Source organism: Zosterops lateralis (assembly GCF_965231275.1).
Source record: "Zosterops lateralis genome assembly, chromosome: 16".
Classification (NCBI taxonomy): Eukaryota; Metazoa; Chordata; class Aves; order Passeriformes; family Zosteropidae; genus Zosterops; species Zosterops lateralis.
The window spans coordinates 2,600,842-2,617,422 of NC_139776.1; the positions used below are offsets into that span (position 1 = coordinate 2,600,842).

General features: G+C 45.5%; 2 protein-coding genes across 3 annotated transcripts; one reads left to right on the plus strand and one right to left on the minus strand.

Moving 5' to 3' along the window:
* The first annotated feature begins 4,689 nt into the window (after positions 1–4,689).
* FAM210B (family with sequence similarity 210 member B) lies at positions 4,690–10,715 on the plus strand. The gene is made up of 3 exons (XM_083873109.1): positions 4,690–4,904; positions 6,775–6,941; positions 8,648–10,715. The coding sequence occupies exons 1-3, from the start codon at positions 4,731–4,733 to the stop codon at positions 8,859–8,861; spliced, it is 555 nt and encodes a 184-aa protein (XP_083729235.1). The 5' UTR covers positions 4,690–4,730; the 3' UTR covers positions 8,862–10,715.
* A 407-nt stretch (positions 10,716–11,122) lies between these two features.
* AURKA (aurora kinase A) lies at positions 11,123–16,409 on the minus strand. 2 transcript variants are annotated; one of them, XM_083873296.1, is made up of 9 exons: positions 16,252–16,409; positions 15,699–15,786; positions 14,757–15,036; positions 14,165–14,264; positions 13,395–13,586; positions 13,028–13,166; positions 12,531–12,679; positions 12,102–12,276; positions 11,123–11,801 (listed from the first exon to the last, which is right to left on the minus strand). In XM_083873296.1, exons 2-9 carry the CDS (start codon positions 15,750–15,752, stop codon positions 11,616–11,618), a joined length of 1,275 nt encoding a protein of 424 aa, XP_083729422.1. In that variant the 5' UTR covers positions 15,753–15,786; positions 16,252–16,409; the 3' UTR covers positions 11,123–11,615. The 2 variants fall into 2 exon arrangements, with proteins under 2 accessions (XP_083729422.1, XP_083729421.1); XM_083873295.1 differs by lacking the exon at positions 16,252–16,409 and having other exon boundaries at positions 15,699–15,880.
* Positions 16,410–16,581: the final 172 nt, after the last annotated feature.

Genomic DNA, 16,581 nt, shown 5'->3' on the forward strand with positions numbered 1-16,581 from the left:
ATCACAGATTCCCACAGATCTCCAGGACAGGCCCACACAGCCCCATTCTTCAAGTATTTCCAGGTAAATGAACATGTAATTCTTTCTTTGCTGTCCTGTTTAGAAATTTTTCTTGTCCTGAAGTTCTCTCGAAGATGAAAATACCTGAGCTGGTTTTCGTTGGATTTAGCAATCGTGGCACTGCAATCTTCTCCTGTTTGAATAGAAGATACCAAGATTTAACGACTTCCTACTGGTTTTGCTTGAGAAGAAAGATGTCTCTGAAAGCTGATTGTATTTACTCGAGGATCTGTGACTCAGAACTTTCACTAATAAATGTGTTTATTGACTGCGTATGGATACCCCTTTCCTGGTATCATTTTTATTCTTACTCAACTTATCAACTAGCCCCATTACCTCATCTTCATGATTCAAACACTCATGGAACAAGATGTGAAAAAGCCAATGTATTAAAGAACGGGGCCACTTAAAACTAGTTCCCATGCCATGCCCTTAATTTACTGTAATCTGAAAAAATTTACCTTTGCTTCTGCTCCAAATGAGGTTCATGATCAGTTCACAGCTCCTCTCATTACATTTATATGCATGACATTACTGCATTTGTAATAAAGCTAAATGACACAGCTTCCAGCACGAAGAAGAAATTGCCTCCCACTCTCACACAGGAACCAATTCCTACGTGTCCATTAGAAGGCATTAAAGTTTGGTACCAGCACATTCACAACCCCTGAATTATTTGTAGTTTAGATCATTTGAAAAACGTGTAATGAATCTGCTCTCATGCAATTTAGAAAACTTAGCAGACTTCTAAGATTTCTTCATCATCAAAACATCCTTGTAGTTTGGCTGAGACGTTTTCCCAAGCTGTTACTGAATTACTGATCACATTTATCCCCGCAAATGGATTTAACTCCTAAACCAGCTCATTGCAGAGTCCCTCAGGCATCAGTGGTTGCATTTAGCTCGGACTCCCAGCAAACCACAGAATGAACAACTCTGCCTCCTGGATTTCTGGTGACAGAAATTGAACATTAGAGCACACTTCAGTTTTGCCACTGTTCCGAAAGCGCTGTCAAACCAAGAGAGATTTTGACTTCACAAAGTCAAATTATGGAAGGCAAATTGTCATCTAAGAGGTTTATAATAGACACCTCGATAAAGAGCACCTCCTATATTACTACATTATACACATTCTGACAAAAACATGACAAGCCTTTCTGACAAATTATGGAGAATGGTCATTATGGAGAAGTCTTTGCCTCACAGGAATTCAAATGAATCTCCTGGTGACATTATACCTACTGCCTCTTCAAGAGCTCTCAGCTCAACTCCCAGCTTTTTCCTCTTACTGATGATAAACAGGGACTGCAATAACACAAATAACACAAAATCAGAGCAGCACTCTCTGCCTGTTGGAAAATTGCAAATGGAAAATAAGAGCATATCTACGTAGAGCCAGGATGAGAGATGGAACAAGAGTTCAGACAGAGAACAAATGTAGTAGATAAAGTGCGTCAGTAATTTAGGTTTATTTTTAAATAACACATCCCTGAGCCATCTGGAATTGGGGGTCACATCTCCACACCCCATGCTCTTGTTTCAGGACTGCAGAACACACTGTTGAGATCTGGGTATTTTTTAGCCTTTCGCAGCACCCCATTTTTCAGTTTAAGTCATATTTAGTAGACATCAAAACATTTTGAGATGTGTTTGTAAATATGAGTGTCTGTGCAGAAGCCTCTTCTTGAGCTGTTTCTGAAACCTTCTCCCCTTTGTTTCAGCTACAATGAGCAGGACAGAGCTAATGTCTTCTTCCCTGCACTTATAAACCATGTTCACATTAAGGTGTCTCCAGCCTGGGTATTTGCTCATTTTTCACTGGGTGTTTATCATATTGTTCCTTCCTGCTTCCAAGCAAAACCTCCCACTGAGGTTTGGAGGCAGCAGACAGCCAGGCTGTGCATATATAACTGCCAGCCCTAATGATTCCACGCCTCATTAAGTGACCTCCTGCTCTTTTCTGCACTTGCCCAGAGTTTTTGGATGCCCAGCAGTAGCAACACATCTGTCACAGCAGGGCAGCTCCGTGGTGTCTGTCCCACAAGGGCTCTGATGGATCTGCCAGACAGACACAGTGTCCCTGTGCAGAGCCCAGAGCTCCCACTAACACCTCCTTTACATAGAGCAGAATGAACTCCTGGGTGTTTTTTTATTATTCAGAAAGAAAAAGGACAGAGTCATAGTGTGCACTGCCAAGCCAATATCATCTGTCTGCTCCGCTGGTGTTGGTGTGCAAACAACCACAAAAAGCACAGAGCAAACTGCCTCGGAGCAGTAATAAACATTGAAATTGTGTTCTGAGAACCTATTCTTCTCCAAAGCATTCACAGAGGGGCTGGATTTATGAAGCAAGCACTACAGGCAGTGTAAAGCCCTGGAACTGGCAGAGCTGTTGAGACAGAACAGATTGTTTCAATACAAGCAAAGCTCTCTGCCTGTCTTCCCCCGAGATGCTCCTTGAACCCATCTGCTCTGTGGTGCCTTGCACTCAACAGCAGCCACCCACCACTCTGTGCTGTCCTGGGAAACTCTGAACTGAGAGTTCTAGTTCTTCCAGAAGGAATCCATCCTCTTCATCCCACACAGCTCTCCCATTGTCCTCAAGCCTGTGTGCTCACATAAACACAGTGTGTCTGAAGAGGAAAGGCTTCACAGCTGGGAGAATACAGGATTTTATTGCTGGAGCTCAACCTTGGGATGCAGTGTCAGTGATATTCACCCTTCACCCTGCAATGAGCAGCTGTGTCTGCTTAGAGCCTTTTGGAAAAGGCTTAGAGCTCTTTTGGAAAAATACAGGAATAAAACCCTTGTGATCACAGTTATGAGGACGTGCTCTGCAAGTTTGCTGACAGCTCCCAGCTGGGTCGTGCACTGCAGGAATGGGATGGCATCCAGAGGGGTCTGGAAAGGTTCAGAGGTGGGACTGTGCAAGGTGCTGCACTTGTGACAGGACCCAGGGAGCAGCTGGAGCTGTGTCAGGGAGGGTTAAGTTGGATTTTGGGAAAGGTTCTTTATCCCAGAGGGTGCTGGGCACTGCCCAGGCTGCCCAGGGAATGGGCACGGCCCAGATCTCGGGGAGGGTTTCCTCACCCAAGATTTAGGTTGTTAAAGCCCTTGGTCCTCTAAAAGCCCCGAGTCGCGTTGGTATAAAAAGTCGAGTCTTCAAGGTTTTGTTTTCATGTTTCTTGTGATGTTTATTATTTGATATCTCATAATTTTCTCCGCTCCCAGCCGAGATCCAGACAGCAGCTGGGACATGAGGTGACTGCCCACTGACGGGTCATCACCTTACATTTATACAGATAACTACGTGTAGGTTATTTACAATTTTATACCAATACCTAGTGCTCACACTAAAAAGGTCATTTCTACTTTGACCTAATCCACTCTCACTACCCTGTGTCATCACCACCCCAAAAGATGGAGGACAAGGAATAAGGAGAACATGAGGTACCACCCAAATTCCACCATTTTGTCCCCCATTTGCCTCTATTCTAAGAACCCTAAAACTACTGAATTTTGCATCTTCTACTATGCTAAACTACTGTTTTCACATCCTGGTGGTTTGCAATTCCTCTCTCAGTGTCGGAAGTTTCTCCCATGGACTAAAATCAAACTCAGTGTCTTCCTGGGCTGTGCCAAGGTCTCCAAGCCCCCTGGACCGGCTCCACACCCCCTGCCCAGGGCTCAAATTCCCTTCCTCGGGTCCCAGCTCATCCAAGGGAATATCCTGGATCCAACAGCCAGAGCTCCAGGGAGAGTTTGGACATCAGTGCCAGGGATGCCCCGGGTGGGATTGCTGGGGAGTGCATTTCCCCTCTCTACATCTGAAGCCATGAAGCCATATCACTGCAGTCCCTGAGGAATTATCCCTCAGGGGTTAATTAATATCCCTCAGGGGTTAATTAACATCCCTCAGGTTTGTGGTTAATTAACATCCCTCAGGTTTGTGGTGGATCCTTGGGGTGCCCTGTGCAGAGCCAGGAGCTGGACTGGATCATCCCTGTGAATCCATTCCACTCAGGACATTCTGCAGCTCTTTATTTATCTGGCTTCAGATTTATCTGGCTTCTGTTAGCAAAAGGGAAGTCCTAGCTACATTATCTCAGTACTATCTATTTTGACTACAGTCTTTAATTCTTCTAAATCAATGCCTCAACTGCCAGGGATGCCCAGGGTGGGATTGCTGGGGAGTGCATTTCCCCTCTCTACATTTGAAGCCATGAAGCCATATCACTGCAGTCCCTGAGGAATTATCCCTCAGGGGTTAATTAATATCCCTCAGGGGTTCATTAACATCCCTCAGGTTTGTGGTTAATTAACATCCCTCAGGTTTGTGGTGGATCCTTGGGGTGTCCTGTGCAGAGCCAGGAGCTGGACTGGATCATCCCTGTGGGTGAATCCATTCCAACTCAGGACATTCTGCAGCTCTTTGCGCCTGGAGAGACACACTACGAGAAGGAAATTACTTCAGAATGAAAAAGGGAAAGGATTAGGCTGGATATTAGGCCGAAATTCTCGGCTGTGAGGGTGTAAAGTGCCCAAAGCCCGGCGCCTCAGGCAGGCGGGCGCTGCGGCTTTAAGGAGGCGGCGGCGGCGGCGGCGGCGGGGAGGGCCCGGCCTCTCAATCCGCTCGGGGGCCGGGCCTGCCGTGTGCCGGCGGTGCCGCCATGTACCGCCTGTGCCGCCTGTCCCCGGCGTTATCCCCGGTGTTATCATCCCCGGCTCTGTCCCCGGGCTCGTTGTCCCCGCTCTGTTGTCGCCGTGTCCCCTCAGCTGTCGCCCCCCGCCCCGCCTGGGCCGCGCTGCCGCCGGGGCCGGGCCCGCGCCGCCACAGCGCCAAGGTACGTCCGGCCTGAGAGGCCGCGATCTCACAGCGCTCCTCGGCTTTTTAGGGTATCTTTAAGGGTTTTTTTGTGGTGATATCTTCACCTCCACCCCCTCTCCTTGATAGTATTTCATCCCCATCCCCGTGGGATCAGTAAATTAATGATGTTTGTCCCGGGTTTCTGAGGGAGCCGCTTGGCACCTGCCGGTGGGCGCTGTGGGCTCCCTGCGGTTTGAATTCTATAGAGGGATTTCTCCTGACTCCTTTGCGAAGCGTCACAAGGGGGTGGTTTGGATGTGTTTTCGTGCTTTAAATCGCTCGAATGATGCGAATAAAATCGGCTTTTTAGTTGAAATATTGGCGCAGAGTGACGTGGAAATGGGCAGCAGCTTTGCTGGCTAAGCTGGACTTTATTCCGTATATGAGTGCCCTGGGTACATTCCAAATAATATCTGTTCCAAATAATCCTAAATAATATCCAAATAATATCTGTTGAAGTGGTTCTTTCTTTACATTTTGCTTAAATACCATCCTTGTGCGTGAGCCTGTGAATACGAGTGAATTGCAATGGACTTGGAAGATCAGAAGCAATTTTTCAGCCCTGATAATCCATCTGTAATACCAGAGCTCACGAGAAAAGAAAGAAACATCTAAAAAAAAAAAAAATCTAAAATTATCCATTATGCTCGAAAATTTTAAAACTGCAAGAATCAGCATAAGCTGAGCTACACAATTTCCCGTTGCTGTATTTGTGCGACTTCCTGTCAAAATTAAATACAAAGTAATACAAATAATTACAGAAGAGAAAAGCAGCAAACAAAGGAGGGGTTGGGCGGGTGCTGTGCCTACCATGAGGATTGCGAGACTGTCTTGTGTGGTAATTAACAAACTTATTAAGTCCAAGAATAATCAAGAATATTTTTTCTTCTAATTTTTGAATTGAAACCACAATGAGACAGTGGTGGCAGGCACTTGGTGGTGGCTGTACCTGTCCTGTGCTGGCTGTCACATTGTCACTGCTGCTGCTGAGCCCGGCTGGAAAGAAAGCACTCCTCTTGTCTATTGCTGACTAATTGGAGACAAATCCTGAGGGTTTTGTGGCAATGTTTTGTTCCTGTCAGTATTTCTTTTCCGGCCAGCATGGGGGGTTTCCTTATTGCTGCCAACACAGCTGCCTTCCTTTGATTTCTTTTCAGATTGCTTTGGGATATGGCTTAGTATGAAGTTCTTAGTATTAACTGCACTTGAAAAGTACTCAGATAAAAATCTATCGATGACTTCTGCTGTGAGAAACACTTTCAGTGCAGTTGGGCTCTTGACACCAGCCCTGGCTTTGTTGTCTACACCGTGGCAACAGAGTCACTTGTTGCTGTCAACAGTTGCAATTCTGCCTTTGATCAGCTCATCCATATATAGTGATTTATAGAACTTAAACGTTGGATCTCTTCCAGCAGTGAGCTGTTATTAAATGGTACCAGGTGGGTTTCCAGTGCCACTGGCTGGAACAAGCAGCTGTGCTCCAAGGATTCCCAGGGCAAAGCTGAGCAGTGGGTGGAAGCAAAGAGCTCTCACACCTCAGTCTCGTGGCCCCAGCAGCTGTGTGGGTGTGCCTTGGCACACATTGGGATCAAATAATCTGATTTTAATTATGAAACCTGAATTGTGTAAGAGTTTGCACCAAGCTTGGTGCATTCCTTTGACAGGAATGGCTGGGAGAAGGGAGTTTGTCTGCCACAGCATCTGCTGTGCTGATGTGGAAAAGAAGAAATGAATTATTGTCTTCCCAAATCACTCTGTGTGCAAGACACTTCCTTCATCATTTCAGCAAACTGTAATATGATCTCGTGTGTAATGCTAAGAAATGCTTTTCATTGTTTTCTTTTTAGGATGCAGCTGAACCCCTCAAAAAGACTGATCCCAGTGCTGAAAACAAGAAACTCAACAAATCTCAGCAGCTGAAACAAGTTTTTAAAGAATATGGAGCTGTCGGGGTTTCTTTCCACATTGGAATTTCCTTAGTATCTCTGGGAATCTTCTACCTGGCTGTGTCAAGGTGAGGTTTGTCACCTCTGGGTAGTGATAAGAGTAAAATAAATTTACCATTGTGCTTATCTCTGGCAGGAGACAGGCACTTTATGCCTGTTGGATCTATAGTTACCTCCTGAATTTTGGATGGGTCCATAAATGGACCTGATCTCCCATCAGGGATGAGACAGGAGAGTTGTACGTGGTCATTTTGGTCATCAGCAGGGAAAACAGCAGACACAGCACCAACACAACTGACCAGGCAGAAAACGTGTTTGTTTTGCAGATAGCTTTTGTTCTTGCTTGGTCCAGAGAGATAGAGCCGTGCAAAAGTGCTGGGGCTTAGAGATAAACGTGTTCTTCTGGGTGTTGAGCACAGTTTGTGCAGCTGAACTGCAGGAAATAACAGCCACTGGAACAGGATCAGAGTGAAAATGTGGGAGAACAGTGCAGGAGTCAGGTGGGGAATTGTGTGTGTGGCTTTGTGGGAATGCATCAGTTACAGGAGGTTTTCCAGCTGAGGAGACAGGGGGATGTGTTCTTACCCCAAACATTCCTTGCTGCTTCTTCCTGACTCCAGTGGCAATATGTGAATGCCTGATTTCTCCTGTTTGCTACACGGTGTCACAGGGTGACAACATTTCTTTTTCCTTTAAGTATGGTTGAATCCCTGATGAAATCTGCTATGTCTGTATTAATGAATTTGGTGGATAATGCCCATTTGAGGTTCATTTGATAATTTGTCATTTTGTACATCTAACAAGCCTGACAAGTACCTCGTCTGGTTTGCATTGATCTGTGCTTAGGTGATAAATCTCCCCAAGGCACAGAATAGAGTTTAATGTCAAATTTGAAGAAGAAATTCCCAACACAAATCCACAGTAACTTATAAAGATTTCCTTTGCAGATAAATTTCCTCTCTAAAGGCCAAGCAGGAATTGTGACACGTTAAATTCCATGAACAGAAAACCAGTGTCCCAATTCCGACACCAAAGGACACTCAGCCCTCAGGTTGAAAAATGAGGAGCAAAAGAGGAAGTTTATTATGATTTGGGGTTTAAATAGAGTTTGAAATTTGATCAAAAATTGAGGGATCAGAGGACCACCTCTCCGACCCCAGTAGTTAACTCAGAAGTTCATTACTTCGTTCTGTGTTCGGTAGTTCAGTACTTCCTTCATTACCATACAGAATAACACTCACAGGAATTTTAGGTTCAGGTTCACTCCAAGTTTATGAAAAATCTGGTTTTGGGGTGTTTCTCCAGCTGGCTGACAGAAAGAGAAGCCAAGAGGGCTGGAGCACTCCTTGATAGCACAGCCATAACGAGTGACAGAGGCCAGGTAATATCCCCTCCCAGCCTGTGGGGGATGAATTGCAGCAATTTCATTCTCTATAAATGAGTTTTTTATGGTTGGAAAATCAGGGAGAGATTTTTGAGATGGGTGTTCCTACACTTTGTTATAGGAGTAAGTATCAAAGACATGACTTTTTTATTTAAAAGTCTTTTGAAAATATATATTCATTCATTATTCTATCTAAAATATCTCTTCTCCCTAGACAGAAATGCTTTATTTACTAAAATATCAGTCTTGATTTACGCTTAAATCCTAAAAAAGAATAAGAATAAGAAACAGTAGGATAAGAAACAACCAGAAGGCTGAAAAATCAAGGCAACAAAGCCGCACTTTACGTTTTTTTTAGCTAAAACTAAAGCAGCCTCTCTGTTCCTACAGCGGCGTGGACATGAGCGCGGTGCTGTTCAGGCTGGGGTTCAGTGAGGCCTCTCTGCAGTCCAGGATGGCAGCAGGGACCAGCACCTTTGTCCTGGCCTACGCCGTGCACAAGCTCTTCGCCCCCGTGCGCATCAGCATCACCGTGGTGTCCGTGCCCCTCCTGGTGCGCTACTGCCGCAAGGTCGGCGTCTTCAAACCCCCTCCCGGCCCCTGAGCCCTGCCCGCCCTGCCATCCTCCTCCAGGGGCTCTTCAGGTGAAAAGTTTCTTTGTAAAAGACTTTTTATTTTTGGGTTCAGGTTGATCTCAGCTTGCTTTTATTACTTGTTGTTTCAGGTAAATGTCACTGTGAAAAGCGCTGTCCTTGTCTCTCTTTTCCCGTTTGCCACTTTTTAAGATAAACCTGTTTTCAAATGGGATGTGGTTTGCACTTCAGGTGGGAGTATAAATGCTTGACAATGAGCACAGTTCTGGGTCTTTGTAGTCCAGCTGTTTGAGTCTTCAGAGTCATAGCATTCATTTATCACTGTGTACCTGAGAAACTATGAGATTCTTTTTTTCCAGCAGAATAAACATTTCACTGCATGGGTAGTTCTCTTGCTAAGGGGATATATTGGAATCTAAAGTGGCAGGTGGGTGTTTCTCCTGCTAGAAGAAGCTTTTATTTACAGCCCTTGTACTACAACACAGGCACTGAACTCACTGCAGTAGGAGTACCCTTAACATTAATTATTGCAGTCATAATTGATTTAGTCACAATAGGTGAAGCTTGTTTGAAAACTACGTGCAGTGCTTCCATAGTCCAAGATTTTATTGTTTGAAAATGTGCTGGCTGGGAGCCAGCCTTACTAAAGTCCTTTTGTTTTGTAAATGTCTATAGACTCAGAAGAAATCCTGAGTCTATTGAAATCAGTGTAACCACAATTACCTATGTAAAGATATTCCAAACACCATCTAGGCAGAGAGAAGCTGGGGGGGGTTAATATTTTGAGATCTGGCTTTGTATTGGAAACTTTTTTTTAATCTTAAAACTAACCCCAGCAGCTTTCTTCTGTGGGTGAAACTCAAATCTGCACCTGAAGTCCAAACATTCCAATTCCCAGTTTCCCGGGGGAATTCCTGTGCTTTGGGCTGAGATTGGTGAATGTAGCAATGAGGGGGTTTTGCCTTTCCCTGTGAGGACAGTGGTGTTAGAATGTAGTGACAGATGTGGACAGCCACATTCCACCTTCCACTGATCCCAAAGCAGATGAATTAGTGTCACACTGGGGTAAGGCTGGGCTCTGGGCTCTGGCCTGTGCTGCTGTGAGGGTTTGAGTGAGAGCTGGGGCTGTTTGGGACCTGTGGCTGCTCTTTCCTGAATTATCTTTGTGCTTGTACCTACCCCAAGGTGGCCCTGACACATCTGTTCATACAGAACCCTGATTTAAGCTAAAACAAAGAGCAGGAAAATACCCTGATGCTTTTAATTTTTGCTAAAATTTACTGAATAGAGAGGAAGGAAGTGTGGAGTTTTGATGAGAGTTGGCTGAGGGAGGAAAGGAGGAGCAAATTACTTCTTGTTTTGAGCAGCCTCTTGCCCCCCCTCAAGCCAGAACATTAAATTGCACCTTAACTCCTTCCCCCCACAGAAAGTCCCGGGTTTCATGGGGACCAAGGATAAGAATTCCAAAATAACTCTGAGGCAGCCTTGTTTACTTCAGTTAGAGTCATTTCTGAGAGAGAATATTCAAATATTCTTTTTCAAAATCATATGTAAAGCTGAAATCATTTAAAATAAATGTACCTAGAAGTCAGTAGAAGGCACCAGCACTAAACTGGAGAGTTTTCTTGCTGCAAAGAAACAGCTTCATATAAATTATGGCCAGAATTCTGATTACTTATAGGGTTGTATAAACTACTGGCAGTTTGTTTAGATGAACTTTTTTTGCAAAGTATATTTTAAATTAAGTCAAGAATATATTTTGAATTCTGGAATCCTTGCTTGTAGAAGGATCATTTTTTAAAATTGTTTGTAAAATAGCAAAATCTTATTCTAAAAAGACAATAAAAATGAATTGCTTTCTCTTAGTTTGCTTGAAGTGTTTTACTGGAAAAGAGTTGGTGTTGATTTTGATGGCAAGGAGCCTGAACTTTGGTCCCTTTTAAGGAATGTCTTATAAACATCTGGTGTTATTTGCTGTTACACAACATGATCTGAAAATACTTCTGAGAGAAAGGGCTGGAAAATGTTATCAGATGGGAAATCTTTAAATAAATTCATTGGGAAAAGGACAGAGCAGGCCAAGCTCTCAATAAATCAAGCAGGTGAAGTAGCAACACATTTGGTATTTACCTTGTAATCCTAATTTGGGAATGTGGGAGTGGTACCAGCACTTTGAGCTTTTTGACAGAGGTGGGAATTACACTTTGGGAATTGAGTTGTGCAGTACCACAAGGAACCTCACCCTGCTGGGTGCAATATAACAAGTCTTTATTTTACAAATTGAGTGCTCACATTTAAAACTAGAGACAAAAGGAATTGCCACATCATTTTTAGAACATTGGAAGAAGGCATTCACCTCGCTCAGTCGCGGGTTACACCACAGGTAAGACACCCCGAGCAGCCCAGGGAGGGAGGAGCAGGCAGCTCCAGGATATTGCACTGTTCCAGAAGCCAGAACAACAACTTCCTTGTGGTGGAACAACGAACCATTTTCAGCACAAGAGCCTCCAACAGCTTCATACTTCATACATCAGCAAACCTGGCCCACGTGGAACTGATTTCAAGTACATTAAACATTCCATAAGCTCCAGCTAGAAGTCAAATAATTTGATGCTGCAATTCGAGTTTAAAGACACCAGCCAACCCAAGGATTTGCATCCCAATTGCCACTAGATTCCAAGACCTGCTTTTCCTATTGTAAGCATTACAGTAGTCACAGTACAAGGCTCTTCTTGTTGATCCCACAAGTCACCACCCTCCTCAAACTATGTTTTGGATGGGGCAGCACCATCACTGTTCCTGCTGGTAGGGATCTTGGTGGAGTTTGCAGTGATCCAGGGATGGAGGAGAACATCCTTCAGGGGCAGGCGATGGAAGGGGTTGTGCTTCAGGAGCTTGGAAATTAAATCCCTCGCACCTTCCGTTACAAATGGGGGAAACTTGAATTCCACCTAAGGAAAAAAAAAGACATTTAAAATGATGAAAATTTTCTTCAGCAATAACCAAATGATAAAACCAAAGGGCTCAACCTCTAAGTTACACCTTGAAAGCTGTGACACCTTGCAGGCTGCACACCTTAAGATTCTCTTGTGAATATAATATATAAAAAGTATAGTAATATATAAAAAAAAGTATAGTAATATATAATACTTCCTCTTGTGAAAGTATTTGTATATTATTGTGTTTTCATTATGCTTCAAACTTCAGTTTCTAGAACTGAAACCATGACCCAGATAAGCACTGGAACTTACCCTGGAAATAGCTCTGTAGGTTTCTTGATAGGTTTGTGTTTCAAAAGGAGGTTTCCCTACAAGGAATTCATAGCACAGAACTCCCAGGCTCCAAATATCCACCTTCTCATCATGTGTTCTTCCCTCAATCATTTCAGGAGGCAGGTAGTCAAGTGTCCCACAGAGAGTTGTTCTCCTGAAGAAAAGTCCAAGTTAATTATTGATTAAGGTAATTAGAGGATCTATTTCAAGAGCCAGGTAAGAACTAAAGCTGGCAAATCATCTGTACCTCAGTGCAGTCCACCTGAATGGACTCTGGGACCTTTGTTGTAGCAGCCTTTTCCCCCAGTATTTCAAGAATTCCCCAGGTACCTCCCTCCCACAGCTGTGGGACACAAAACCTGACACTACAGGAGGAGGATTTCACTGCACAAGAGACTGAACTCTCACCTGGAAGATGGAGCATGCACAGACCAGCCAAAGTCAGCAATTTTTAACTCTCCATTTGATCCAAGCAGCAGGTTCTCTGGCTTGATGTCTCTGTGGATCACACGCTTGGAGTGGCAGTAGGAGAGGGCATCTGCCAGCTCTGTGATGTACTGGGGGCACAAAGAACAATCTTTAAGCCACAATCATTCTCACCTGAGTTTATCTGGCTGCAGCACAGCCTTTTTCAGGCATAATTAAAGTTTTAAGTTAAAGCAATTATCCCTTAGCCCTTAAAGCCTGGCGATACAGGCTGTGCATTGCAATATTAATCAATCCTGAACATAAAATTCCTTCACAGCACTAAGCCTTCCCAATTATTCCCTGCCCAGATGCCAAGCAGCAGCTAAGGAACCTCTGTTTCCCCCAGCAGAACACAGAGCTTGGTCTGAAGGGCTGGTTCTATCCTGCAGACAATTCCAGCCACACAGAGGAATGGAGAGGAAGCTGGAACAACCTACAGTAGCAGTTCTTTGCTCATCAAACTTGCTGAGCCTCTGAAGTTCCCTGTAGACTTCTCCACGAGGTGCATGCTCCAGGATCAGGTAGACTCTTGTCACATCGTGGAAGTAGCCGTATAATCTGAGGATGTTGGGGTGCCTGCAAAGAGATTTCAGTGTTCTTCTGAACCAGGTGTTTGCCCAAAACCTTTAATTTCCCTGTCCTGCTCCCCCCACCAGTTTCAAGGTGAGCACAGGAATTTCAGCTCATCCCTGTTCCTTCAGCTCACAAAACACAAATTGCATCATAAAAAATAAACTTTATAATCAAGGTTACTTTGTTTATTTGGATGCAAACAAAGCAGAGTAGATAATCACTAAGCTTTACCTAAGATGAGACTGTATTTCCACTTCCCTTCGTAGTTGATGTTCTACACCAGCTTCCTCAAGTTGTGTTTTGAAGAGCACTTTCAGGGCAAGAATAAATTTGCTCTGTTTCTCACGTGCCAGATACACATTCCCAAATTTTCCTTTCCCCAGAGGACGACCAATTTCAAAATCATCAAGAGACCATTGCCTTCTGCAAGAAGAAAGTTAAAGCTCAAGAGTTGTGTTGGCTTTGACTCAAATTAACAGTTTGTAACACTCCTGGTTCAAAAGATGCTTAATGCTCTAAACTAGATTTTAGTCTTTAAGAAAACACCAAGGGAATAAAGGCATTGAGATTTTTCAACAAGAAGTTCTGAAAGCTATTTTCTTCCTTCCTGAAGCTCTTGCAGACACTACACCAACCAGACACTACAAAATGAAGATTGTTTACCAAGCTGGGCTGCTTTAGACACTCCTAACCCAGGCACATCACCAGGGCATGGCAAAACAATTTACAGTTGCCATAAACAAATCCAATTTCATCCAAAATTAGACTCCAGCCATCTTGTAACTGGAGCAGCAGCTATCAGTGTTCTTCCATGGGAAGAGCAACTCTGCTTTTAGCCCAAAGTTTTCTTTAGATTACAGCCAGTCCTTGTTCCTGACAATTATCAGGTCAAAGGCAGCTTTCCTTGTGTTGTGTCTGCAAAGTGTGGGGGTCACCAGCCTCCACAGCCAAGGGAACTCCAGCAGGGCTCACTTATCTGGAATTCAGGCATCAAAACTTACTTTTTGGTCTCTTCACTTTTCTTTTTGGTCTCTTCAATTTTCTTCTTGGCACTCTCTTCAGTTTTCTGTTTAGAGGTGCTTTCTGTTTCAGGGTTTTTAGCTGTGTACAGAGAAGGAAATCAGTTTATGAAACAGACCCACAAACACACACATGGGAAGAAATTTAACCCCTATGCATCATCTGAAGCAGCTTTTAGATTTCATTCAACATTTTAAGCAACCTAGCATAGCTGACTGCCGGGAAAGAAACAGCACTGGCAAAATGTAAATTTAAAAGCTTTCTGAGAATAAAAACCCATGAATTCTTTCCCCCTTCCCCAAATAAAACTAGTCTTGTGTATGAATCCTGGGAAAGCTGTGAGGTCTGAATGCTAATTCCATTAACTCCCAGCTGGCTGCTGAGCACCTGGAAGCTTTTAACACCATTTAAAAAGCTCTAACTGGTTAATTTAGAGATAAATTCATAAGGATGGTGCAGTAACAACCAAGGTGAACCGCGAGCTGCTCTTCTGTTTGGGGACACAAGAACTTCCCTCCAGGAGTATCCTGAGTGTCACAGCTGTGACCACACATAAATCATGCTCAGAATTACCGGGTGCTGCAGCCTGGGGAGGTTTCTCACTGCCCTTGTTTGCAGCCTGGGGTCTCACAGTGGCCTGCTGGGTCAGTTTGGGTCGGAGCTGCTGTGCTGTTTGGTTGTTGGATTGTTTTTGGGTAGACAGTGCAGGTTTTTGGGATTGTGCAGGAACTCTCTGGGCGAAGTTTGAAGGACACAGAACACGGGCTGGAGCCCCACTGGTCAGTAACCGGCTCTGGGCTGAGTTCTGGGACACAGGGACACGTTTGGGGGCGTCCCCGATGGGATTTCCAACCTACAAAGAGAAATGAGAACGTGTTAATTGAGCAGCAGCACACCAAAACCTTTACAGATATTCAGATTATTCAGATATACCAGAATCTTTGTGGATATTCAGATTATTCAGGATGGCAAAACCACACTAAAGCACTTTAGCAGAAATACTAACAATCGTGTATTGAGTGGTCGATGAAAAGGAAATTTTGCTTATGCTGTTCCAAAAACTTACTTTTTAAGTGGAAAAAATACATAATCAGGGTGATCTTGAGCATTGCTGCACGTGTGTATCAACAGTGAATTAACACAGTGCTTGCTTTTAAAAACTGTATCTAAAACAATTTGATTATATACACTTGGTTTCTCTTTAAAGGCTCTTAAATACTTAAAGTATAAGGAGGATTTCCCCATTTAATAAAGTACGCTAATACTAATAATAACTTAAAAAGTCAGCTCTTAGCTCTGTTTTCTCAAAGAGAAAGCTACTGAAAGCTAAATTACTAGTTTTGAAAGCTATAGTTAACATTTGATGGGGAGAAACGTACCCACCAAATAAAAACTAAAAACCCCCACTCCCTGAACCACAATTTTAAAGGCAAACTCCCAGGCATCGATACCAACGGCCCGGCAGAGAAAACCGCTCAGGAAGACGACCATAAACCGGATATTCCACACTTTTACCTTGGCGGCGCGGCCGGGGAAGGCGGCGTGGTTCTCCTTCATGGCCCTGTCCATAGCGGCCGAGCGGGAGCGGCACCTACGGCTCTGGCTGAGGGGGAGACGGGGCCAACGGGGGTCAGCGAGTGGAGCACGGGAAGCCTTATCAATCACGACGGTGTATCAATATTAATATCCCTCATCAATCCCCCCTGCCCGCCCCACACGGCCCCAGCGCTCACCCGGCCCCGCCGCCTTCGGGCCCTGCAGCTGTTTGAATTCAAACCGCCGCGCCTTAAATACCCCTTTAAACCCCCGCCGCCCGCCATTGGCCGCCCTCCCGCGGGCCGCGCACGCTGATTGGTTCCTCCCGCGGGCGGCCTCCCCGCCCGCCCATTGGCTCCGCCGCGCCGCGAGGGGCGCAAGCGCCGCTCCCTTTCCGCCGGCGTTCGTCGGCGCGCGGCGCGTTACGCACTTTGCGTAGCGCCGCGCCCCCCGGCGCGCGCCGCCCGCGCACTTCCCGCCGGCCCGGCCGCCGCTTCCGCTACGCAAATCGCGTAACGCGCCGCGCTCCCACCTGTGGCCGCCGCCGCCTCCTCCTTCACCTCCTCCTGCTCCGCTCCGCGCCCCCCGGGGAGCGCCGCCAGGTCAGTCCCGCTCCATCCCGCCAGACCCTCCTCCTCCGAGACACCCCCTTCATCCACACCCCCCCAGCCGGGGCGAGGCCGGGGAGCGGCGCTGCTGCCACCGCGCGAGGGGCCGAGCCCGAGCGGGGCCATTGTGTGGGTGCCCCCCCAGCCCGGACGGGCCGAGCAGGGCCGGAGCCTCCCCCGGTGTGTCCCGGGGCAGCGCCACGTGCGGCCAGCGCTTGGAAAGGGCCGAGCCAAGGCACCGCCCGGCCCGGCCT

Excerpts from the sequence above, each read along its gene's own strand:
- FAM210B (XM_083873109.1), top strand. The coding sequence starts at position 4,731 with ATGTACCGCCTGTGCCGCCTGTCCCCGGCGTTATCCCCGGTGTTATCA. Across the intron at positions 4,905-6,774 it reads CGCGCCGCCACAGCGCCAAG|GATGCAGCTGAACCCCTCAA; the intron begins GTACGTCCGGCC and ends TTTTCTTTTTAG. Across the intron at positions 6,942-8,647 it reads TTCTACCTGGCTGTGTCAAG|CGGCGTGGACATGAGCGCGG; the intron begins GTGAGGTTTGTC and ends CTGTTCCTACAG.
- AURKA (XM_083873296.1), bottom strand. The coding sequence starts at position 15,752 with ATGGACAGGGCCATGAAGGAGAACCACGCCGCCTTCCCCGGCCGCGCC. Across the intron at positions 13,587-14,164 it reads AAAAGTGAAGAGACCAAAAA|AAGGCAATGGTCTCTTGATG; the intron begins GTAAGTTTTGAT and ends TTCTTCTTGCAG. Across the intron at positions 13,167-13,394 it reads GAAATACAGTCTCATCTTAG|GCACCCCAACATCCTCAGAT; the intron begins GTAAAGCTTAGT and ends ATCTCTTTGCAG.